The sequence below is a fragment of the Pecten maximus genome, chromosome 1 (genome assembly GCF_902652985.1).
Source record: "Pecten maximus chromosome 1, xPecMax1.1, whole genome shotgun sequence".
Classification (NCBI taxonomy): domain Eukaryota; kingdom Metazoa; phylum Mollusca; class Bivalvia; order Pectinida; family Pectinidae; genus Pecten; species Pecten maximus.
In genome coordinates, this window is record NC_047015.1 from 25881316 (window position 1) to 25909095 (window position 27780).

The 27780-nt window shown below is 34.7% G+C and overlaps 1 protein-coding gene across 1 annotated transcript; it reads right to left on the bottom strand.

The window, feature by feature from the left end:
* Nucleotides 1–9: 9 nt before the first annotated feature.
* Nucleotides 10–27498, bottom strand: LOC117328789 (inhibitor of nuclear factor kappa-B kinase subunit alpha-like). The gene is made up of 20 exons (XM_033886340.1): nucleotides 27357–27498; nucleotides 25832–26012; nucleotides 22972–23187; nucleotides 21335–21493; nucleotides 20741–20830; nucleotides 19320–19444; nucleotides 18929–19036; nucleotides 17117–17246; nucleotides 16328–16519; nucleotides 15878–16006; nucleotides 13536–13627; nucleotides 12193–12294; nucleotides 10822–10874; nucleotides 7846–7913; nucleotides 6240–6352; nucleotides 5536–5588; nucleotides 3913–4015; nucleotides 988–1132; nucleotides 485–606; nucleotides 10–284 (listed from the first exon to the last, which is right to left on the bottom strand). Exons 2-20 carry the CDS (start codon nucleotides 25928–25930, stop codon nucleotides 194–196), a joined length of 2190 nt encoding a protein of 729 aa, XP_033742231.1. The 5' UTR covers nucleotides 25931–26012; nucleotides 27357–27498; the 3' UTR covers nucleotides 10–193.
* Between the last annotated feature and the right edge of the window lie 282 nt (nucleotides 27499–27780).

A 27780-nucleotide genomic window follows, 5' to 3' on the forward strand; every position in this document is an offset into this window, starting at 1 on the left:
ACTCCTGTAATAAGTTAATGGCTACATGTATGTTTATCACATTGTAAATGGCTACTCAAAATTTGTCTGTATAGAGTATATACTTCAAGCATGAAATATGTAAGATGGATTCATCATGTACGTACACAGCCAAGTCCTGGGTGTACTCATTCAGTTATTAGTGTGCATTGAAGCCTGCCTCTAGGCTATGTAGTCATGTGTCAGCCAATGGTATTGAATCCCAATCCAGATTTAATGTTAGATCGTTTTGAGCTTGTAAAACATCCTGTAGCATCTGCCCAAGCCTGAAATAAAATTTATACATTTTAAATAAAAACAAACAAACATGGTAACTTTTCTTTCTTTCTTTGTTTTTTTCTGTTATTCTTAAACTCAATGTACTACAAAAAGAATGACATATTGGTAAAAAAAAAATAATAATAATAATAAAAAAAAAGAATCCAATACATACATACATATACATGTATATATTATGTTTCTGTACCTTTTGTGTGTTTCCTTGGAGTCCTCAACCACTTGCATGGACTCTAGTGACTCATTGACAATTAATGAGACAGACATGCTTGCCTGACCACTACTACTCCCACGCCTATTGATTTCAGCTCCCTGTAAGAGGAAGAAATCACAATAAATATATGTTAATTCTAGGGTAGATCTGAAGAAGGTATTAAAAGTAATTTATTTTTGAAGCAGGCCATTAAGATTAACGACATTATAGTTCTGATTATACAGGCCATGAAGATGAACAACATCACATTTCTGATTATACAGGCCATGAAGATTAACAACATTATACTTTATATGATTATACAGGCCATGAAGATGAACAACATTATACTTTATATGATTATACAGGCCATGAAGATGAACAACATCACATTTCTGATTATACAGGCCATGAAGATGAACAACATTATACTTTATATGATTATACAGGTCTTGAAGATGAACAACATCATTGGTTTATGCTTTAAAGTTCATACTTACAGAGGTTCTAAAGAGACCCCATATTTCTGACTGGCGTCGCTTCTGACATTTTATAAGTTGCTCATTAGCACTACTAATATCTCGACAGCACTTCTCAATTCCTGGTAAGATTTGGTACAGCTCTTGTTTACAGGAAGCTATCTTCCTGTGGAATCAAAAAAACAAAAATTTGATACAGTTACTGTAACAGTATAATCAGTTGTAAATTTTCACAGGGTAAATATTTTAGGATGTTCCCAGCAGGATCTTGTTCACAGGTATTAAATTTCATACAACCACACCTTGTTACAATTCTGCAGTACATACTTCTATACGTTTGTTTGTATCAAATATTACCTGTTTATCTATTTCCACACTCTATTCTATAACTTAAAGACAGTGAATATAGCAAAATTAAACCCCCACAAATATTACCAACTGTTCAGAGTAGCTATATCTCCGAAAATATTACAAACTGTTCAGAGTAGCTATATCTCCGAAAATATTACCAACTGTTCAGAGTAGCTATACATGTATCTCCTAAAATATTACAAACTGTTCAGAGTATATATACCATATATATACAGTCAAACCTGTCTATAGCGACCGCCCAAGGGGAGGCAGAAAAACAGTCACTATAGACAGGTTGCCTTTATAGACAGGTCAAAATTATTGCACCAACCAATTTACTTAAAACTGCCATAAATAAATTGTCATTGAACAGGGCATTCAGAAGACCAGTCAGAAATTAAAAAAATGCATAAACTTTATAAATCTGAAGGGTTTAATATTTAATGATTTTGTGGACCCAAACACAAAATACAATGTATAACTCAAAATGGTCTTGTGGATAATTTTTTTTAATATTTTGTTCTGAAATAATGCTATATGTATCTATCAAATTATCTCCCTTTCTTTCATAAATAAAGAAAAAGAATACACAATAATTAATTAATTATATTTGTGTTACTACTAATGTATTTTGTGTTAGATAGTCTTACTTCTTAAAACCATTTTTTTTTCTGACCCAAATTGAAATCCGGATATTTGTGTCAGATTACGACTTTTTATTAGTATTGACTAATTAAAGATGGCGGCAGTACAAACGCTAGTACCGACAGCTACGATTAAGAAAGGCATTATTGGTTTTCATGTGAGTAAATCTTGTTGACAGATATGACCAGTGTTTGTTATTGAAGTGATGTATCCTAATTTTAATCACAAAATTAACTGACCGTGTCAAATGAAGCCACCTGTGCACAGTTGTAATGTAATACCGACACGCATGGTGGCCGACTCCTCTCTTACCGAGCCCCAGGCCAGGGCAGCTACACAGGTGGTAGGGGTCTTTTGTTTATATACTCAGGCCAGGGTTGTGGTGGTCCTTTGTTGTATAATCAGGCCAGGGTCGATGTGTCTGAATTTCCGGGGATTTTATGAGAGATGACTGCCGAGAGCAGAAGATGGCTGACAGAAATCGGTCGCTATAGAAAACAAATTAGCGACCGCCGTTCCGAAATCACCGGTCGTTAGTCACATTAGACAGGTAGTCGCTATACAGAGGGTCGTTATATAGTAAAATCTCACGGGGAATCTTAAAACCGGTCGTTATAGACAGGCAGTCGTTATATACAGGGGGTCGTTAGAGCAGGTTTGACTGTATATATTGCATTTCATGTGGCATTTAATTTTTATTAGATCAACACATGACAGAATACTGACTTCCCATTGGCTGCTACACAAGGGTTCTATAAAAGGATAGGGCTCATTTTCCGACCACTATCAATTTTTTGCGTGAGATTTATATTACATGAACTTATTGGGACAGATGCCGAAATGGCCCATCAGAGGTAAAACAATCAGTTGAATGTTGAAATTAGCAAAGTTAATGGAAGATTGATGCACTAATAAATTATTGCCTTTTTGTTGAGGGCACTATGGTCTAACAGTGTTACTGGGGGAAGGCATAATACAGAAGCCCGAGGTGAGGGCACTATTCCATCTCAAGACAACACTATCAGACCTATAGTGCCCTAAACGGAAGGCAATAATATACAAGGCATCGCAAACGATACAAATCCCCTCACATGCTAACACATGAACTCTGACGCAAAATGGGGGGTGGGGCTATTGCAGGACATTGAAATAACATCAGTTGTCATTTGCACTAAACTGCAATAGACATGGATGGGCTTATTATCAGGCATGGGCTCATTGCCAGATAAATATGGTATATATTGTTATGCATTCAACAGTATCTGGTTACGCATGCTGGACCAATATATGAAGTTTGGTCAGGATCCATTCCAAAATGAAGTCGCAACAACGTTGACAAAGATTTTCTATAAATAGTAACGGTGACCTTGACCTTAACCTTGGCGCCCTGAAACACGAACTTGTTTGAGGTATTGCCATGCTTGACCCATATATGAAGTTTGGTCAGGATCCGTTCAAAAATGAAGTCGCATTACATCGCTGACAAAGTTTTTCTATAAATAGTAACGCTGACCTTGACCTTGACCTTGGCACCCTGAAACACGAACTCGTTCGAGGTATTCCCATGCTGGACCCATATATGAAGTTTGGTCAGGATCTGTTCAGAAATGAAGTTGCAAGAGTGCTGACAAAGATTTTCTATAAATAGTAACGGTGACCTTGACTTTGGCACCCTGAAACACGAACTCGTTCGAGGTATTCCCATGCTGGACCCATGTATGAAGTTTGGTCAGAATCCGTTCAAAAATGAAGTCGAAAGAGCGCTGACAAAAAGTGAACATACGTACGTACGTACTTACGTACGAACGGAACGCTATATCCCCTCCCCGACTTTCGTCGCGAGGGGATAATAAATAGATCACACCAGCTAAGACCATTATTGGTTGATATGATGAAGAGAATCAAATTGAAAGAACAATGTTTGCACAACAAATATACAAATCATCCTACACAAGGTGCCGGTACAAATCCTGGAGATTCTTATCACGATTCATCACACACTTGACTACAGCAGTCACAATAGGACGATGATCCCTCAAGGTTTCTTTTGCAGCTACAACATAATCAAAATTGATGTATAAATGGGTGAAATTCAAAGAATCTATTTCTGTATACAATACAAACATCTGTGTAATGGACATTTTACAGTATCAATATATGTTTAGAAGATCTGATGATTCACTCGTCATAGTTAATGTATGAATTCAGTGTCAATTCATCCATTTCTTGGGGAGTACATGCATTATCAGTTTGTGTCAGAAAAACACCATCTGAATTTGAAATGTCACCTCTGCATTAAATTCCCACAATCCAGTCTCTAATACCTAATTACAAATATGGAACAATGACTTCAAGGCCAAATGCCTGCATTTAAGGTTTTTAGAGCAAAAAAGAAATTTATTTTTCCAAGACTATCCAACCTATGCCAAAGAATGAGATAACTTATCAATTCACAGCATATTTTATATGAATTACAGTACAACAGAAATCCATTTTTCTTATCTGTATTCACACCTATGACGAGTGCTACCTTAGTCTACCCACACCTATGACCAGTGCTGCCTTAGTCTACCCACACCTATGACCAGTGCTACCTTAGTCTACGAACACCTATGACCAGGGCTACCTTAGTCTATGAACACCTATGACCACCTATGACCAGTGCTACCTTAGTCTACGAACACCTATGACCAGGGCTACCTTAGTCTATGAACACCTATGACCAGTGCTACCTTAGTCTACGAACACCTATGACCAGTGCTGCCTTAGTCTACCCACACCTATGACCAGTGCTACCTTAGTCTACGAACACCTATGACCAGGGCTACCTTAGTCTATGAACACCTATGACCAGGGCTACCTTAGTCTACGAGCACCTATGACCTGGGCTACCTTAGTCTACGAACACCTATGACCAGTGCTAATTAGTCTACCCACACCTATGACCAGGGCTACCTTAGTCTACGAACACCTATGACCAGTGCTACCTTAGTCTACGAACACCTATGATCAGGGCTACCTTAGTCTATGAACACCTATGACCAGGGCTACCTTAGTCTATGAACACCTATGACCAGTGCTACCTTAGTCTACGAACACCTGTGACCAGGGCTACCTTAGTCTATGAACACCTATGACCAGGGCTACCTTAGTCTATGAACACCTATGACCAGTGCTACCTTAGTCTACGAACACCTATGACCAGTGCTACCTTAGTCTACGAACACCTATGACCAGGGCTACCTTAGTCTATGAACACCTATGACCAGTGCTACCTTAGTCTACGAACACCTATGACCAGGGCTACCTTAGTCTACGAACACCTATGACCAGGGCTACCTTAGTCTATGAACACCTATGACCAGTGCTACCTTAGTCTACGAACACCTATGACCAGTGCTGCCTTAGTCTATCTATAATTTGGCCTGTGCTTCCTATACTATATACATCTTGATTATGAGGAACACAATTGTGAAAATCAGAAAGTAAAATGGAGCTTCATTAAGAAGCTCATGCCCTTTATTTCTTAATAGACCTAGTTCAGTGCCAAATTTGATGAAATGCTTTTCTTACATCCTCTGCCTGACTGTCTCAATTCCTGGTACAAATCCCGAGAAGTCTTTTCCCTGGGAAAGAGAAAATATGGGTTATCAAATCTATATAGTTATTGCTGCTTATTCTTATACAGCAAAACCTGACTTAACCGACACACTGTGAGACTATGTCAATGTATCAGATATGACAGTTTGTGTGTAAAGTCAGTGTAGGTTTATTTTGGTTAAGGTTTAAATATTGGAGTAAAGTATCTAATGCCTTCCACTATAGCAAATTTTCACATTTTTGTCTAACATGTGTAAGATATCTGTACAAAGTCTTTAATCATTATACTCACAAGCATTGCGTTATTGCCATTGTGTACACGTTTGTATCACTTAAATTGTTAAAGTCAATGGTTGGTAAAATAAGGTTTCACTGTTCTTAAATTGCACAAAAGTTTTTAAAAAATTTAACAATATTTTATTCTGCACCGATTATTGAATAGAACATTCATTAGGTAAAATATGATCTAGGAAATGGTCCAATATGTATCAATTATCAGAGAAACTTCCCTGTTCTGATCACCTCCCTTAAAATTTAGATGTAGTTGGTTTACCTCAAACCAATAGTAAAGTGATCTGTAAAAATATCCCTGCATCACAATACATGTATATGATACTGTGTAGTTCTTTTTAGCATAAAACCTATCAAGGTTTAAATCATTTGTGAGAAGAACTAACATTTCTTCTAAGACAACATTCCTGTTTGTCCGTGCAAAAGGACTTCTCTGTAACTCCACAATTTTGGTCTGCAAGGCAGTGGACTGCTGGTCAAGCCTATTGCACTCTTCTTTCTGAAAAAATGTAAACATTTAGATTTATTAATAATAACGTTAACTGATTAACTAGCACTACACTCAGACATATACCCAATGATCCCCACCTCATACTATTGGTACTTCCTCTTGAGTAAATGATGTCTTAATCATTTCCATGTGGACAATTACTATTTACAATGTAGTAATTAAACTTGACTAATAACCACCATAATCTAATTTGCTATAAAATATGTTATGATACTACCGTGTGAATATGAAATAAATCTTATCAGGTATTCTAGAACTTAATAAGTTAAAATTTCTCTATTTTCCCCCAAAACAACTACATTTTTTGTTTTGTAAGAAACCCTCAACTTAAAAGTATGGAAGTATCTGCTAACATTATAGACATGCATAGAATTTCATTCACTCATTCATGACAAGTAGCAATTTACATACCCATATGTTGGACCCAGCCCCACCCCAGAAATAATGTTTCATTGCAAAACGAATGCCAAACACAAAATCACTAATTCTCCAAATTCCCCTAAATATGTCATGTTTATAGCAAAAATCACTCTGAAATGTGAGAAGTAAATTCATCTGTTAATCATACAAGAGATCCAAGAGAGATCTTGGTGCCCACCATTGAATGATCCATATCAGTCAAATGAAAGACTGATCTTTTCTCTTCTTTTCCCTTCTGTAAACTCTTCTTTCAAAACATTTAATAACTTTATGTAACATGATATAACAGGAACAACCCGAATTTGTCAAAACCCAAGATAGCTGTCTGTAAGCCATGTTGTTTTCTGATTGGTCCAAAATGCAATATGCACAACTAGGTACCAAATAGAACTTGCATAGATCCCTTTAGTTCTTTCTGAGAAATAGCGATAACAAGAATTTTTTAAAGAGGGATGGACAATCTAATGTTGGTAGGGCTAAACATTCACTTAAATTTGACTATAAACTAGTTTGTAAATCAATTGGAGAAGCAATTAAGATTTTATATCAACTTCTCAAAATCATAGTCTTGCAAGGACAAGTAAGATCAACAGAAGGTCATACTAACAAGACATATCAAGGATACAAATTGCCTCACTAAAGAACACTGGCCATGACCAATATGAAACAAAAAAGTAGTAAGAATTGTCTACCAGCAAGGTAATCACAATGTCACTCAGGAAAACACTGCTAAATATCGTAAAAAGATATTAAAGTAAGTACTGTTGTGAGTAAGAGATTGAAATTGAAGTTTATCAAGTTTCAGGACAATTGGATCAATAAAAAAGTTGGTAGAGTGAGGATGTCAGTTGGTTGTGCATGTACGACATACAAGCCTATCCATATATCCTCTCTCCAACTCATAATGAGGGATAATAAATCACCACACACCAACCAACCAACCTCTTTCTTTAAGTGAAATCACACTTAATCCTTAAACTTCCAGGTCTAGCGATATTACCATACATTCACTCACAGAGTCCCTTAATTATGAACCAGAGGATAATATGTCTTTTACTTACTATTGCACTATATTCATTCATGTCTTCACCACTTTGAAGCCATCTTTGAAATAATTCACCAGAGTCAGCTGAAAATGAAAACACGAAGGTATTAACAACATGATATATCTATATGTGTACATGTAGAGTCAATGATTGCAAAGCTTATGACAGCAGCCATCACCAAAATGCTTGCAGTAAAATTACAAAAACTTAATATAAGGATACAAAATCTCAATGCTAAATAAATTAAATGCAATTTATGCGCAAATAGTAGATATATCTGGAATTCCATTAAATCTAGATTTAATTTCAAACAGTTTAATTCAAAATATGGGAGAAGTCACTAAAAGTATTTCCAATATATATTCAATTGTCATTCAATCATACCTATAGGCCTGTACTGATTGTACTGATTGTACAGTGTATACGTATACCCAGGATTACCAAAACTGGGTGTTGGATGTTAACTTATGGATTCTGAAGTTTTTCAAAAACTTTAAATTTGAGTCCGAAGGGAACAGCATTAGCACATGGTTTCTCATATTTGGTGAGATATTGATATAAAAAAGTAATGGGGCCGCACATAATTATACCCCCACCTCTTATCAATTAAAAAAAGTACAAAAGAAACAAACAAATCCCCTCCCATATCAAATATACCCACTGAAATATTCTGTTATAAGTCATATATGAATATAGTAATGGGAGCCTTGTCCTTGGCTCCCTGAAACATAAACTTGTTCAGGCAATCTCTTACCTGTTCATTATAATATGAAGTTAAATAAAAATCTGTTTAAAAAATAGTGAGAACACTGACACAAAGACTTTCTATAAATAGTAAATGACCATGTCCTTGACCTTAGTACCCTGGAAACACTATCTCTTTTGAGGTATAATCATAATTGACCAATGTATGAAGTTATGAAATTCAGTTAAAAAGTAAGTCGCTAGAGCACTGACAGTGAATTTCTATAAATACCAACAGTGAACTTGTATTTTTGACCTTGGCACCAGGAAACACAACTAGGTCAAGATATACTCATAATTAACCAATGTATAAGTTTGATTGAAATCTGGTTAAATATGAAGTTGCTAGAGCACTGACAAAAAGCAAACACATAAACGTACACACATAGATTATGCTTGTAGATATAAACGGAACGCTATAAACCCAGCTGCCCTTCTATGTTGCAAGGTGATAATAAATCTGTCCTGGAGATAAAGAGATATGGGTGTAGATATTGATGGTTTGATGTGATGGTGTGTATATACCAGGTAATTACTGGGGGTAAATATGTGCAGGTTATTAGACTTTAAATTGTACACAAGCTTTTTGATTTCAAATGTGTTCTGGTGTGACCAAGAGCTATACCTTTGACCTTTAACCTTGATCAATGACAACCAAAATCTAATACATGTGCCACATGTTATGGTATGGATATAAACAATATCAGCCCAGGGTTTCATGAAATATCTTGTAAATATAAGCTTACAGGACAGATAGCAAGGCGGACAGAGGACAAAGCTGACGAGATTAATATATACCATCCTATACTAAGTGGAGTTATAACTGTACAATACATGAACAATTGTAAGAAAAATGTTATAAAAATCAACTAGAAATATGTTTGCGAAACATGTATACCCCACTTTGATTCCCCTTTGATAGAAATTGGCCAAATTTGCCTGTACAGCAGGCTTATGTTTATCCCCTTGAGAACTTGCATGCAAAAAAAATTGCACGACAAACAAGTAAACTGCATAACCAAATACATGACAGATGGTCTGACAGAAGAAGGACAGCACTTAATATAGAAGATTTTTTTAAATGTTATTATATGTATATGATATTTTGCTGCCTGAACAAAGCTGATTAGCAAATTCATGATTTGCAACAATTTATTACTTGATATTGTGATCTTGAGAAAGTCAAGGATCTTAAACTGCAGTTACTTTTTTGTGGTAAAGATGAGGGTATATCATTATAATTAATCATAATATGCAAAAAACAGAGTGCACTATATACATGTAAGATGAAGGTCTACAACAAAGGCAGACTACGTAATATTCCAATACATTAGTTCCTATGATGAGAAATAATTTCAAACTATCAAATTGAATGTGGATTTATTCTCCCAAGTGGCTGTCCATTCTGTTCCCAGGTGTGTTACCATACAAAATTTACTGTCTAACAATCTAAGGGACGAGTTGACTGACAATCGACAGTATAAAAATCTAAGGGACGAGTTAACCGACATTCGACAGACAACAGAAAGTATATGAACAAATGAAACCAATTCCACGGGAAAAGCTTAAAACACTACCGTTTAATTCTAGTAGTTATGGGTTTGACAATTTGTGGTGTGCTGTGCAAGGGGCCTAATAGGTTGGGAGTTATCTCTCTTGATAACTATAGTGTGGCATTCGCATAACAATTTATCTTAAGTAGCTACAAAATGCAAGCAGTGTAAAAAGGTTACTAAAACTAGCCTATAGCTGACTTTGTTTTACAGGAAGTGTAAAAAGGTGACTAAAAGCTATAGCTGTCTAGCTGACTTTGTTTTACAGGAACTGTAAAAAGGTGACTAAAAACACGCCCTCTAGCTAACTTTGTTTTACAGGAACTGTTAAAAAGTGACTAAAATCTAGCCCACTAGCTAACTTTGTTTTACAGGAACTGTTAAAAAGTGACTAAAATCTAGCCCACTAGCTGACTTTGTTTTACAGGAACTGTAAAAAGTGACTAAAATCTAGCCCTCTAGCTAACTTTGTTTTACAGGAACTGTTAAAAAGTGACTAAAATCTAGCCCTCTAGCTGACTTTGTTTTACAGGAACTGTAAAAAGTGACTAAAATCTAGCCCTCTAGCTAACTTTGTTTTACAGGAACTGTTAAAAAGTGACTAAAATCTAGCCCTCTAGCTAACTTTGTTTTACAGGAACTGTTAAAAAGTGACTAAAATCTAGCCCTCTAGCTGACTTAGTGTTGGACTTACAGAGGTTACCATCTGACATCTGGTCCTTGTAGCATGCCATGTCGTGTCTCAAACTGGAAAAAAGATGAATCAAATTGTGTTTATATTAAGTAAAATTAATATATCAACATCTACTGTACAGTCAGTTCTGTATATATGAAGGTATACTTAAGATATGAATAGCATGTTGTCTAGTAGTTCAGAAATCCATTTAATCTCATCCTGATGTTTCAACAGTTACCTCAAATTGGGCAATAAGTTTTCTTGGAACACATGTGTACACTTAACACTTATGACTATAAGGCTATAATTATATTCTTGGTACATTCATATTTGCACTTTAAGGCATGAGCACATAATGTAACAAAATAGAGTCTGTGTGGTTTCATCTTATACCGAAAAGAAGTGTTATTATATTTCAAAATATGTTAAAAGTTATCAACTTTCTGTTAATTGTGTATATCAAATGTTAGCACAAAAAAACAATTTCCAAAAATAAAAGAAAAGAAAAAAATCTGCAACCCAGCAGTAATTCATATCATTATTATTGGGAAAAGGGTAATCAATGTGATTGATAAAGCACATTTCAGTAAATTTAGATATATCAAAATAATGATGGTGAAGTTTTACTGAAAGTGCAATCAATGACTGAATCATAACAATCATGTCATTCAGAATATGTAGGGACTAGAGTTTACTTGAGTAATGTTGGGGAGCAAATCTGATGCATACCAGTTTTTGAGCTGCTACCTGACAGGTAACTTTGGTCAAGAAAATTTGACGTTTTTCAAAAAGTCAAAGATATATGTAGATTGAGTCAAATGACAGTCACATGAGTACCTGTCTACTTTCGATGAAAACAGCAAACACACAAGATTTAAGTGTTGATCAGCAAAAGTTTGAAGCTTACAATCAATTTTTCCCAGTGTTACAATTTTGAAAATAGTTTAATTACATGTATTCAAACACTTGCCCAAAACCAAATACCTCCTTTTAATTTCTAAGGGTTTGTAATAAAAACCCGAAATCTTGAGTTAAGATATATGTAGATTAAGTGAAGATTGCTTTTCATAGCAAGGAACTTAATTTTGATTTTGTTAGGTTTTAATATACTGTCTTTTAATCATTTTACTGGTACATATATCAAAACGTGCTTCACTCATGTCAGTGAACTTGAAGTCCTTTGAATTATCGATGATCGTAAACAATTAATTTACCAATCTAATTTGCTAAATAATTTGGTTACTATACACATGTATTCATGTAAGAAATATTTACTTGTTTTGAAAGTTCCTTTTATTGCTTATGATTGACTGGAAGTCATAGTACTTTTTGTATAAATTCAACGTAACATATTTAAAATCCAGTATACTTCAGATAGTCTCAACTTACCTCTGCTGGAAAAATTTTATCTTGGCCATCAAGTAATCACTCTCGTTTACCATTTTTGACTTCAGGCGTATAAAATCTGAATTTGTTCGCAACAGGCTGAGCCTATTAAAATAAATGGCATTGATTAATATGTCAAACATTTTTTCCCCATATAAAACAAGAGGCCCATGGGGCCTGTATTGCTCACCTGGTTGGATTTGACCAAATGTCAAAATAATGTTCATCTTCAATTTGTCAATACATATACTCTCTAAGGGACTGAAAGACCCTTTGGATTATTTTTACGACATAATTTTGTTTAAAGAAACTAAGTCCCTTAGGGTGGGGAAAGACCCTTGGGCCTATTTTTACATAAGAATTGTGTTTATCCCTTAACGTTCAGCAATGCTATACATAGTTATGGGATGGAGGGTCACAGTAACCATTTATGCAAAATCTGTTCCCCTTTCACCAAAAATGTTTCTGACCAAATTGGGTTCAAATCCATTCATAACTTTATGACAAGTAGTGATTTCAAGGGTTAACCCCCTATTTCCCCCATTTGGCCCCGCCCCTCAGGCCCCTGGGGGTTTAGAGTAAAAATTTGTTCAAAAACTCAGTTCCCCTTCTCCCAAAGATGTTCCTGACCAAATCTGGTTAAAATTCAATTAAAACTTTATGACGAGTAGCAATTTAAAGACTAATCTCTATTTCCCCCTATTTGGCCCCGCCCCTCAGGCCCCTGGGGGTTCAGAGTAAAAATTTATACAAGCTCTGTTCCCATTCCCCCAAGGATGTTCCTGACCAAATTTGGTTCAAATTCATTCGTAACTTTACGATAAGTAGCAATTTAAAGACTAATCTCTATTTCCCCTATTTGGCCCCACCCCTCAGGCCCCTGGGGGTTCAGAGTAAAAATTTATACAAACTCGATTCCCCTTCTCCCAAGGATGTTCCTGACCAAATTTGGGGTGAAAATCCATTCAATACTTTAGGACTAGTAGCAATTTAAAGAAAATGTTGCCGGACGCCGGATGGACGCCGGACCATGGACGCCGGACGCTGCGCCATGGCATAAAAATCAAGTACACAAAATGATCCTAAGCTATAATTCATGAGAAGATAGGAAAATGTCTGACTTAAATTTAAATACATTAATCAACCAACCAACCATCAGTATACAATCCTACTATCACTTTAAATTTATTCTCTGAAATGTGCTTTTCAGAGAAAACTATCCTGCAAGTTCAACTATGTCTGTATATTTTAAACGGAAAGTATAGATGAAACAGCAAAACATAGAGTCATTTAAATTTTTTAATTGACATACCCAATAATATTGTAGTAAAAATTGATGTACTTACATAGCTGCTCGCTGACTGAGGATCAGACGTCTGTAGTCAACTACTTGTTCAGCACAGTAAAACACACACTCAGCCCAAGCCTTTTTCTGCTCCTATATGAAGTTAATAAAACAAAAATATCTGAAAATACCTTGTGGTGTATTTAGTAAGGAAAATATTCTTGTATAAATTATCAGGAAAAATAGGTACTGTTACATAATAATAACCTTTATTTGTAATAGACATTACTGTCCTTGTGAAGAGATTCAATATATACATGGTGGGACTTTATTAAATGGATATTTATTTATTAGTGGTACTCGGTAGGAACAACATTCTGTAAAAAATGGGTTACATATGTATAATAATATGTAACTGTAAAATAATATAACATGTTACATATATACTAATCAGTTACAAATATTATAACACTTTTGATCAACTTCAGTCAACAACAGAATGATTTATCAGATTGTATTTTTTGTGTGAATTGACCTTTTTTGAAAGTTGGACTTTTTATGTTGCCACGCTCTGGATTATTCCCTGGAATTGAGTTGTCAATTATGACACCTTTAACTCCCATAACCTCAACTCCATACTGTCAACTCTCTTACTCTTAACTTCTTTACTCTCAACCTTCGCACTCTCAACTCCTCTACTTTGATACTCGATACATATTCTCATTTTTCTTACTTTAAAACTCCTATTAATACTCTAACTCCACATTCTTACCACCCACACTCTCAACTCCTATGCTCTAAACTCCCGTACTTTCTACCTACAGAGGCATATACTCTCAACTCTTGTACAGTGCAACTTCCGAAAACCGAACCTTCTAAAAACCGAACACCTCTGAATACCGAACGAATTGACATTGTACGGAATTGGTCCTTCTTTATTATAGTATTAAAAAACTTCCAAATACCGATCCCTCTGAATTCCGAACACCGGACCGATTTTGCGTCCGGTTCCTGTTAAAATATACCAAAAATTACTTCTGAAAACCGGCCTTACCTGAGCGATTATGACACGAGGTCAGGCCAGTCAACCGTGAAACAACAACTGTGACGGGTATTGTGTGAAGCCTTATTGTCTCGGGACCTACGTAGGTGATTTGTACAGGTATCCAATATATATCCCAAGGGGGCATTATGACGGATGGCCTAGTGTATAATCAACACGATAATTATGAAACAATGTCACACTTCATTGAAGCGCGTCAGTTCGTTTATCTTCTCAATGCAAGTAGAGCTAGAAGCCTGAGTTTCGCATTTAATTTAAATGAGGCCCAAAGGGGGTTGTTTTCGTAAAAGAAGCCACTGATGTTTTTTTAGACAACAGCGATGTCGGAAATACGACCAGTATCAACTGATCAATTGTAATTGATATTGAAACAAAACATCTTCACACCCTTTAATATTAGTCGATATGTAAAATATTCCGTATTGGACTATCGGATGTAACAAAATGTAGGTCGATCGTAAAGTGTAGTTGTACATGTGAAAAAAACTGTTTAAAACTATAGTTAAAGTCATTTGCCTTTCTTATATATTCTGCAATATATACATGTACATTGATTAACTTTCATAATATGCATATTATTCAGACAAACCAAATATTGTCTACGTGTGTACGTGCCGGTTTGTAATCGGGTGCATTCTAATAAAAAATCGTCCGACCAATTATATCCGGAATTCGACTGGTCATTTTTCGATCAACTTCTCCAAACCGAACCCTCTGTAAACCGAACAAATAGTCATGTCCCATGCATGTTCGGTTTATAGAGGTTCCACTGTACTATCAATTTTAAAGCTCTCAATTCTCCTACTCTCTACCCTCATACTCTCCACTCCCATAATCCAAACTTTCATACCCTGTTCACCCATACTCTAAACTCTTAAGCTCTCAACTCTTGTACGCTAAAATATCATCCATCATTTACTTTCATTTCCAATTCTCTCAACTCCTATACTCTCTGGACCTCACTACCTCAGTAAATTCGAGAAACTTTACAAAGTATAATTGATAAAGCAATGTCTTAATTACAATTTCTAGTGTTGTGGATGATATATAGATAATTGTTTATTTTCCTTCTGTTTAATAGGTGTAGAACAGATATAATACTGCTTAAAATTGTATTTTTTATTAGGTACTCAACATTTGTCAAGAACAACCCAACTGTTTGTTTCAGTTGTTACATGTTTCACTAGCTATGTACATTGCTGAGAGAAGGAATAATATGTCAATCTTTGAAGTACATGTCTTTAAAATGTACCCTATATGCTCCATGTATACCCTTGATTTCACAGCTGGGGAATTAATCTTGCATACAAAAATTATTCAAATTATTAAATGTTTCAAACCGGATAAGGTAGAAGAGTTGTTGGGTGTCGCACTATGTTTTGCACACGAGTTGGTAGTGGTTTGAATTTAGTTGGAATCTCTGATGATCCTCCCTTCTTGAAAAGGAACACCACCCAGTCTTCTTCACACTGAAATCAAAGTTATTACTGAGAATTACCGGTAAGTGGTGTGTCAAGAGAAATTCAAAGCCTAAAGTAAATAATTTATGTATTATACACATACATGTATTTCCAAAAAAGTGTGTAAAGTCCAAAAGAAGGTGTTGGTAAGTAAAATAAACTAATGTAATGAGCAATGATCAATAGACATACTCATTATATCATTTGTAAATCAGCTATCAAAATGCTGACTTATCAACACAATCATAATTTACCATAATATTTCCAATTTAAATAAGTGTGAAATTTATGATATATTAAAGTGTAAATGCCAGAACTGAAGGTACATACAGGGTTAGTCCAGCACTGTGAGGCAGACTGATGAGGTTCAGGACTGGCACCACTGGCCAGAAGCAAGTCCTGATCCTTTACTGGGATTGATGTCTCCTGCTCAATAACGTTCATTAGCTGGTGCATAGAGTAGTCCTCCATCAGAGGGTAGGACAACAGGTAGTTAGTTTCCACGTTCAGAATGTGGATTATCTAAAACAAACAATATGTAACTTTGTAGTGTATGTTATTTTAAAGCAGTCTTCTTACACATCTGAGAATCTCAGTCATAATTTAGGAAAGGACTAATATAGGCTGAGCCTGTTGTCCAATCCCTTTTGCCAACACCAAATCTTGACAATATTCTATGTAAAAATACCTTGTCATTATACCTGTTGTGTTGACAATAAAATATTTTGAAATTAAAGAACTTCAGAATAACATTGCCTTCAGACATATCATTGATATTCAGCAGAAATTCTAATAAAGAACTGTTCTTTTCAGTAACCATTCCAAGTTTTATATTCATTACAGAACAGTGTCATATTTCAAATCGCTAAGTCTCTACTTTATAACTAGTGACAATTTCACCTGTTGTGATTTACACACACTGATTCCTTAGTTACCCAATTAAATGGCCCTGTCAGATCAATTAACCCCATTAACTGGCTATGTCATCAATTTACCACTGTGGTACTTAATGATCATGTCAGATCAATTTACCATAATGATTGTGAATTTCCTCAACATTTAGGATATTATGATCAAAAGAAAACAGTCAGTCCTATAAAACAAACACACTCCATATACCTTCACATTAAGCATCGTATCCAACAAGTCAAAGCAACTTGGTCTCCCATCTCTAAGACCTCCACCACGTGACTTTGGGTCCCAACGTAGCATCAGTTGCAGCCATTTCTCAAAATACACTTGGAGTGTTCTGTAAACCAAAACCAGTCATCATTTTTTTTCAAAATATGGGCTATGTCTATTGAAAAAGAGTATTTCAGGAATTCATGAAATCATTTGTCAACTTTGACTTGTTATATTTAAACCTTAAACACCTCCCCTTCGTACCCAATTGACCTTGATCATTAACCCAGGATCTTGATCTTTGGTCAGCTGACTTCCTGTTCTGGTTAAATTTGCTTAATATGTCATATCAAATTATCCCTCAGTGAAAAGACACAAAATATGACATTGATCTTTGGTTAGTTGACTTATTGTTTGATATTTCCAAACAATTATGTTTTCCAGTCAGGATCATTGTCAGAGATCCACTTTGTCCTTGACCTTTGGAGCAAATTGACCTCAATCTTTGATCCAATGATCATTGATTACTTGTTTAGTTCCTGCCCATCTTTGTTTCATCGTGTCATAACAAAATGTTTATCAGTGAAAAGATAGGTTTCACCTTTACATTTGAGCATAAGACCTTGATTTGATTTTTGACCTCAGTATGGTGTTTTGTGAACTGAACATCTTGTACTTATTTCATGTAAATCAGTCAATAAATACTACAGCAATTAGCCAAGAACTAAATTAGTGAACAGACAGACAATGATTAGTATCTCTGATAATAACAATAAATGACTGTTTTATTGTTTTAAACAATACAATACATTACATATATTACAAACTTTACACAATTGCCATCCTTCAAAAGTTTGCACTTCCCTTTTTATCTTTCAAATTTAAAGTGATTAAAGAACTTATTACATCTCAAAGATGATAAAACTTTCAGTGTTATAAAACTTTCTGTCTTATAAACTTTCTGTCTTATAAAATTTCTGTATTATAAAACTTCCTGTCTTATAAAACTTTCAGTCTTGTAAAGGATCAGTTTTAGGATGCTGCTATTATTTTTTATTTGTTAGTGTAGATAAATTCCTATACCATAGGCCTTTTTATGCATTTTTGTGATAAGCAGTGTATGTGCTGTCAGTGGTGTAGCATATTCAACATTTTCATAGCTTTAATAAAAAATTATTATCATGTTAGAATTCTCTCACATGTTAGTTTTTTTTAATTGATTGAATTAATAATTAACATAATATAAATAGAGGTTACACGAGTGGTAGTTGTATATGGTAAGCTGTTTTGTGTCAGCGTGTGTTTTAATATCAGGTGTGGTGTAAGGATATGACCTAATTTGAAATACCACAAATAAATATGCAAAACCGAAAAATTCGGAAATGTTGTATGAAAATATTATGAATTATTTCAAATCATAATAAAATAATAAGTAGGTTTATTCTTTCAAAGCAATAAATTGACAAAAATCTATAAATATTTTCAAGAATATAACAAAACAACTGCAAACTATTTCTTATGCATTATCATTTCCAGGACATTGTGAAGCGGCCTTCAAGTGTTAGCCAATCAAATTGCATTGAACCAGGTGATTTAAAAATAGTCCCGGTTAGATGTCACTGTGTCAACCAATCAAAATGCATGTTGAGATTGTTATTCAACAGTTGAAATGATTCTTTCATGCCTTGGGAGTTGAATAACACCCATCTATTGTGGAAGAATTATATTTTATATTCATGTTGAGTTCCTTTTGTAAAATCTTCCACATTGCTAGGTCTGATCTGATTCAGCAAGCGCTTTGACACTTACCTACAAAGACTAGTTGGATATTGAAGTTTCTTGGAAAACTTGACATCGCCATTACTGTCATGATAAGCAGAAATATCCTCTGGTGATTTTTGGCAAACTTCCTTGTGCCTTGAATTATATAACAAAAATAACAAAACTAGAGTTCATTAGACTTCCTTCTTCACACAATCTTCCTAATATATCAGATCCTACCTGAAACAAAATAGGTCACTGTGATCTACTTCTGGTATATAACATACCATCTTACAAAGATTCGCACACACATATCTTAGAGCAGGTTTCCGTAACAAATAATAAGTCATGGTGTATGGCAACAAACAATATATATGGTAACATTTATAGTACATTACAGATAACATTTGTAGTATATTACAGATTACGTGTCTCCTACCATGTAACAGGTGGTGTTGTGGGTAGGAATGGTCTGTAGCCTGCAATACATTCAAACACCACTGTCCCAAACGACCAGTAGTCTACTGTACAGGTGTACTTCTGACTGGCAAATAGCTCTGGAGCCTGAAAAATCAATAGGAATATTACAGTTAATGTTTTCCCTACATACATGTAATGTAACTGACAAGAATAAGTCATTGAATCTGGATATGATTATACAAGTATGACTTCTGTGTGATATTTTGACATTCCTGATATTTTGGCTGGTAATTGCTGCTGAACAAAGCATGTAGTTATTAAACTATGAAATTTGAGATTTAGCGATATTGGCTGTCTGTCAACCATGTTGTTTTCAGATTGGTCAAAAAATGCAATATGCATAACTAGGGACCAAGGGGTACCTACATATTAACTTTTAGAAAGATCCCTTCAATACTTTCTGAGGAATAGTGATAACAAACTTCAATGGTCAAAATCCAAGATGGGTGCCTGTCAGCAATGCTGTTTTCAGATTGGTTCCAAAATGCAATAGGCACAACTTGGGATCAAGGGGAACCTATATATGAAATTTGAGAAAGATTCCTTCTGTACTTTCTGAGAAATAGCGATAACAAATTTCAATTGTCAAAATCCAAGATGGCTGTCTGTCGGCCATGTTGTTATCTGACTGGTCCAAAATTAAATATATACATAACTAGGGACCAACGGCAAGCTATATATATGAAATTTCAGAAAGATCCCTTCAGTACTTTCTGAGAAAAAACGATAACAATATTCAATTGTCAAAATCCAAGATGGCTGCCTGTCGGCCATGTTGTTTTGGGATTAGTCTCAAAAAGCAATACGCATAACTACAGACAAAGGGGAACTTCCATATGAAATTTGAGAAAGATCCCTTTCAAAATTTTCTCAGAAATAGCGATAACAAGAATTATTTACGGACGGATGGTGATACGGACAGGAGTGACTTATGGAGTGTAATCTTTTGTCTGTGTACTTGTGGGGTGCAAGGCACAAGTTTTAATTAGATACGGACATCACATTTAATTTCCGTTCATTCCGTCGCTAAAAAAGCACATGCGCAATGAGGTTTAATGATGAATTATGGGAAAAAACACAAAATTACATAAAATTTCATCTCTTATAGGCGACGAAGTTATTTGCACGGAATGAATTGTTTATTCAACCCCACAAGTATATCTGAGTGAGTGCGGACATATGGACGGAGGGACCAGTGTACGGACCACGGATGCAAGTTGATTTGAATAGCTCACCATGATGATGGTGGGCTAAAAATCAAGAATACAAGACAGAATGTTGCACTATGTAAAAATATTTCTATATTCTGCCAGCCTTTTGTAAAATTTAAGCTTAAAAAAGCCCACCCACTGTTAATGAATATGATAAGATTTAACTTACCAGATATTGCAACGTCCCAACAAACGATGTACACACACTGCCTTGGTCCAACTCTTTGGCATACCCAAGGTCAATCAGCTTGTACACAATCTGTATATGTACAAAGGGACATATTTACACCTGACCAACATAGCTGTATATAAGATATGTTATTACTCAGATATTATGACTACCAGACAGTATATATTATCCATGATATCTGTAATGGATACATCTATCACTGCAAAAAAAGCTTAAGGAATGAACTTATTCTTTCATGCATAAAGATCATCAATACAGTGGAGCAAATGGTTTTATCAGGAAAAAGCAATGGTATTCTAGCAATTCATAACATACAACTTCTCATCTTGCACAGAAATATGGAACAGTTTTAAGATAATTTACTTCACGTCAAATAAAATCATGGAATCTTACAGCATGCTCAGTGAGTTTGTTTCTAAGGGGTTTTGCCTCCTTATAACAAATAAGGTCATAAGAATCGTATAGCAAGATCAGAGAGTTTGTTTCTTCAGGCTTTGCATCCTTTCAACAACTAAGGTCATATTAAGGTGTTATTTGTAAAAGAAACTCAATCAAATGTACCAGCAAACATACCTTGTCATCTACAACACTCAGCACTATGTTCTCTGGCTTCAAATCTCTGTGGATAATCCTCTTTCCATGGAGGTATTCAACAGCTGAGGCTATATCCGCAACCAAACAACGAATCTCATACTCTTTTAGTCCACAGCAGTTTTCCGGTTTATTTAATACCTGTGGAAATAACTTCTTTATTATAATACCAAGGTATAGATGTGTTTCAGAATCAAGCTACACAAGACAACCTTATATCAGTCAGGAGTTACAACTTTTAGCATATTTGTCTGCAAATACATGATACATCATTTAACTATATTACATGAAAAATTATTTCATGATAGATATATATTATGAAAAAAATGCTCACCACAGTTTCAACAATTTAGAAACCTGCTCACAAAAAGGTATTAATGGAAAATAAACATTGATATTTATGTAAAACTAGAGAATGCGTTTGTAAATAAAAAATATGTTTCCCCTTCCCCATTACTATGCATTGAATTTTTTTTTGCACTCCTTTGATCTGTGAGGCAAGATTAGAACATTGCACTTTGTCAGTGGGGTGATCAAGGTATACAGCAACTTTCAAAGTTATGGCCTGGATAAATCTTGCAGTTACTTGACCTTTCACCTTGAGGTCAATGTCAAAATGATCCAATGACGGTGCTCTGCACTTCATCAGTGGGTAATTTTCATAAAGATGTCCTTACAGGTTCACAAGATATTTGCCCAGTCAAGAATTATTTGGAAAATTGACACTAATTGACATTCAACCTTGAGGTCAAAGTCACAGTGACCTACAACAGTGCACTACGCATCATATTTTGAGGATAAATCTATAACAAAAGTTTTATTCAACATATATTATACAAGTTTTACCCTGTATTCAACATATATTATACTAGTTTTATTCAACATATATTATACAAGTTTTATTCAACATATATCATACAAGTTTTATTCAACATATTTTCAAGTTTTATTCAACATATCATCAAAAAGCGTTGAAAGTTTGGCCTACACAGAAAAGAACTGAAAAAAATGGCACTTGTTTAACCTTTGGGTCGAAGTCACAGTGAGATAATTGCAGTGCACTGACTTTGGCCTTAGATGATGCAAGTTCCATCAAAATTTCTTCAACGATTTAGAAGTTATGGCCCTGACAAGAAATTGTTGAAAAAATTTGTAATTATCTGTTTGGTCACAGTGACATAACAGCAATGCACTGCATGTTGGCTTTTGATATAACTATGCTGTAAGTTTCATTAAAATATCTTCAATGTTTCAGAAATTATGACCTGAACAAGAAATTATATTTATTAGAAGAACCAGAAGCCACTAATAAAATATGTCTCTTTCATTCATATTCATTCTAAACATATCACTCAAACATTTTTCTGTCACATTATATATATTATATTATATATAAAAAGTTTGTGTTAAGCTAATTATATATATATATATATATATATATATATATATATAATTAGCTTTACACAAACTTTTTACCCACTAGATTATCTGACTTTAATCAAAATTTCCATGAAAAAACATCCTTCTGTCATTCAGAAACAAGTGGTGGTTTTTTATACATGTACATGTCACAATACATGTGGGATCATGCAAAATCTGTTACTGAATACTTAATTTACCTTCCTCAGATCACCTCCAGCACAATACTCCATAGCTAGCAGTGGCAGTTCATTTTCTTTCACATCCAAAGATGGTGGCACTTCTCTTGCAGAAATCACATTTGGGTGATCAAGACGTTTCATTATATCTACCTCCAAAGTCCATCGCTGACGATGTTTTGCTGTCATTTCATTTTGAACTCTACACCTTTTGATAGCAACTGCTTCATTTGTTTCCTATAAGAAAGCACAAAAATTATTTGAGAAATATCCCTCCAGTACTTTTCAAGAAATAGTGATAACAAAGTTCAATTCTAAAAATGCATAATGGCTGCATGTTTGCCATTTTTTTTTTTCATCAAAAATCTTAATTTGATCAGCATAACTAAAGACTAAGGGGAACCTACACATGAAGTTTGAGAAATATCCCTCTAATACTTTTCAAGAAACAGCTGATAACAGACCTCGGTTCTCAATATCCAAGGTGGCTGCATGTCTGCCATTTTGTTTTTTTTTAATCAAAAATATTAATTCAAATGGCATAACTAGGGACCGAGGTGGACCTACACATGGAGTTTGAGGAATATCCCTTAAGTACTTTTCAAGAAATACTGATAACAAACTCCGATTCTCAAAATCAAGGATGGCCACCTGTTGGCCACTTAGTTTTTTCTTACCAAAAATTTTAATTGAATTGGCACAACTAGGAACCAAGGGGACCTATACATGAAGTTTGAGAAATATCCCTCCAGTACTTTTCATAAATAGCAACAAGGATTGTTTATATAGACAGACCATGAATGCAGGGTGATTTGAAAAGTCTAATATCTGATCATGGTGGCTAAAAACAGACTATAGACAGGCACTGGGAGAATCAATAACTTATATAATTATAAATCAGAAATTCTGTAGAAATGCAACTGTTGTCACAATTAATTTACTCAATCATTAGTTATGTTGTAAATCAATTGTGACAACAGTTGAATTTCTACAGTATACGGTGTATACATACTAGTAACAAGGCATCGTGGAATGATACTAATCCCCTCATGGGTGGAATGTGATCTGTTTTATTAACAACAAATTGATACTCAAAATGCATTTGCATCTAAAGTCCTGAAATAGGTGTTGGTTGTGTTACCTTTTAATGTACAGCTACATATATAGCCGTGTGGTCAGAGTAGTATTGAAATACTCTGTGAAAACGGGAGCAAGAGTTATGGTTCTTGCACACTGCACTCCGCCTCGATCATAGAGGTCTTGATGTGTATGAAATTTGATGAAATTCTCATGCATGGTTTGAAAGTTATGCTCCGGACAAATATATTACATATAGGCAGACCCCTATATACCCTTGACGACTCGTGCGAGGGGATAATGAACTTAACTTGATATAACCGTACAAATAGTGTACAAACAAATGTGTACACACATTTGTATAGATGTTGTACAAAGTTATGCTCCGGACAAATATATTACATATAGGCAGACCCCTATATACCCTTGACGACTCGTTGTGCGAGGGGATAATGAACTTAACTTGATATAACCGTACAAATAGTGTACAAACAAATGTGTACAAATGTTGTACACACATTTGTATAGATGTTGTACACACATTTGTATAGATGTTGTACAAACATTAGTATGGACTGTGTATAAACATTAGTTTGGATTGTATACAAACAATGGGACATGTGCTGTACAAACATTAGTATGGACGATATGGGTGTACAAACATTAGTATGGACGATATGGTGTACAAACATTAGTCTGGATGGTGTACAAACAGTATAAGGGATTGTGTACAAACATTAGTATGGATTGTGTACAAAGATTATTAGGGATTGTGTACAAACATTATTATGGATGGTGTACAAACATTATTAGGGATTGTGTAAATATGAGTATTTACTGTGTACAAATATGAGTATGGAAGTTGTACACATATTAGTATGGATTGTTTACAAACATTAGTATGGATTGTGTACAAATATGAGTATTTACTGTGTACAAATATAAGTATTTACTGCATATAAAGATTAGTATGGTTTGTGTACAAACATGAGTATGGACTGTGTACAAACATTAGTATGAACTGTGTACAAACATTATTAGGGATTGTGTCCAAACATGATAATGGGTTGTGTACAAACATTAGTATGGACTGTGTACAAACATTAGTATGAACTGTGTACAAACATTAGTATGAACTGTACATGTGTCCAAACATTAGTATGGACTGTGTATAAACATTAGTTTGGATTTTGTACAAACATTAGTATGGATGGTGTACAAACATTAGTATGGATGGTGTACAAATATTTGTATGGATTGTGTACAAACATTAGTATGGACTATGTACAAATATTTGTATGGATTGTGTACAAACATGAGTATGGATGGTGTACAAATATTTGTATGGATTTTGTACAAACATTAATATGGATGGTGTACAAACATTAGTATGGATTGTGTACAAATATTTGTATGGATTGTGTACAAACATTAGTATGGATTGTGTACAAATATTTGTATGGATTGTGTACAAACATTAGTATGGACTATGTACAAATATTTGTATGGATTGTGTACAAACATTAGTTTGGAAGGTGTACAAATATTTGAATGGATTGTGTACAAACATTAGTTTGGATGGTGTACAAATATTTGTATGGATTGTGTACAAATATGTGTATGGATTGTGTACAAACAACAGTAAAGGTGTTTTGATATGAACAATGATGCAGATATTTAACAATCAAGGTAGAAATGATGTGCAAACAATGCATAGAAATAAAATCTGAGAAAACACTTATCGCAAATCTGATTTTTTTTTTTTCATTCATCCTGAAAACCGACAAAGCAACTTAAAACATACCTCGTTCTTCCACAAAACTACTGTGCCAAACCCTCCTGAGCCAAGGGTTTTGTCTTCCTTCCATCCATCACTAGATGGCTGAGTGCTACCCTGTTGCATTGTTTACAGCCTGTAATCAGCTGTACATACAGTATGAAACTGGCAGATATACCTCTAAACCTAGAAGGCGTTGATACTATTTCTGCAAAACAACAATTTGTAATTGTATAACAGCTAGTACGGTGTTTTTCCTGTCGTTATAACTGGTTGTGTAAAATGACCCCTTTCCCAATGCACTTCAGCCTTCTTTTTCCCAAAGTGAAAATGAAAATTCCTAATTATTGTCCAATATAAACACTTCCAAAAAACAGAGAAAAAATTATATCAAATATTACAAAAAATAGATCAGAAAAGGCAGTCGAGAGTCGTAACTGGTGTCTGTCACTATGTATATAAACAGTTTATACTGACCTACTGGTAAGTATGACACTTATGAAACAATTATCAGCATGTAATTTTTTAATGTAATTTACATGTAAAATCTTCCCAATCCAGTCAAATGGATTTTCTTAAAACACAGTAATCTTGTGATATAAATGATCAATAAAGATCCAAATGACAATTTTTTTAATGGGTTATTTAATGTCTCTGTGTGATCTATCAGTGAAATTCTCTCTCAAATACAGTTCACTGTACTACACTATACACTGTATCTTATCCTACTGTCAACTTTTCTAGTGCTTAAAAAGGGCATAAACTATAATACACCTTATACGGGAGGTGGGAGATCCAACGTCCGTGTTAAAAGTTCGGTATGGTTCTGTGTTACCCAGCCGACGGATTTCACAAGGAATACAAGAGTCAGGCCGTAAAGTAGAGTAGTCGATCAAAGGGTAAAGATGACCATAACAATGTCGTGCTGGGTGGATTAGCTTTAATCAAGTGAATTCGACACTTAGGCGTGTCGTCATCGGAACAAATTAAAATACAAACATTCAGGTATAAGGTATAAAATGCGGTGCTTTGCCTATAGTAACAATATAACAACAAGTTGTTATGAGTGATATAATGCATAGTACACAATAAAATGATGTCATCAATAACAGTGAGAGCTGGTAGCGGGAAAATTATATCAAAATGTTTTGTATGCTAGCTATAATATACGGAAAATAAATTCTGATCTCGCATGTATAAATACTAATACAATTGTATAGTTTTATAGACTCCAGAGATTATAATGGCTATCGTTAGAATTAAACATCCTATTTCATAGGTACATGTACAATAATACACCTTAAGCTTATAATTGTTAAAACATGACTTTCTGACAAGTCCTAGCTATTAGAATTGGTTTGTTTGGTTTGTATACTAATATAGGTCTCTGCTGCACCTTCTGTATTTTCATCTAAACCCAGATTGTTGTTAGGCCTAGAATATTTAAGGTCAGGGTACTGTACCCAAATTGTGGCAGTACCCAGAATGTGACACTTTTCAATAAAATGGTTCTAATTGTCGCGAGAAAGAATGTTTACATCCTATTACGTACCCGACTACTGGTGTCACTTCCTCTATTCACTAGGCCAATTTCCCATGTCCCGTCATGGTCAATTATTATTGTGCCAAAATGAATTAAACATGAACAAGCACAAAAAAAAAACAGGAAAGTTACCTTAGTAAATGTCGATCAATTAGGCTTACATGTATCTTAACAGAAACTCTCGACAGTCATTAAGGTCCTAGTTGACACGAACATCATCCGTGTTTCTGTTCTGTCTGCTTTCATTCGGAAGGCTTCTTTTAGTAATAGTAAACGCACTTCAATCATCTGTACAATCATATATCTACGGAAGCCCTGGAGGGACATTTTGAGTTACTACCTATTACTAACTTATTAGTTATTACTTATTAGTTATTAATTACTAAATTATTGTATAACAGTACGTTACTTTATCATATCGTCAAGATAAATG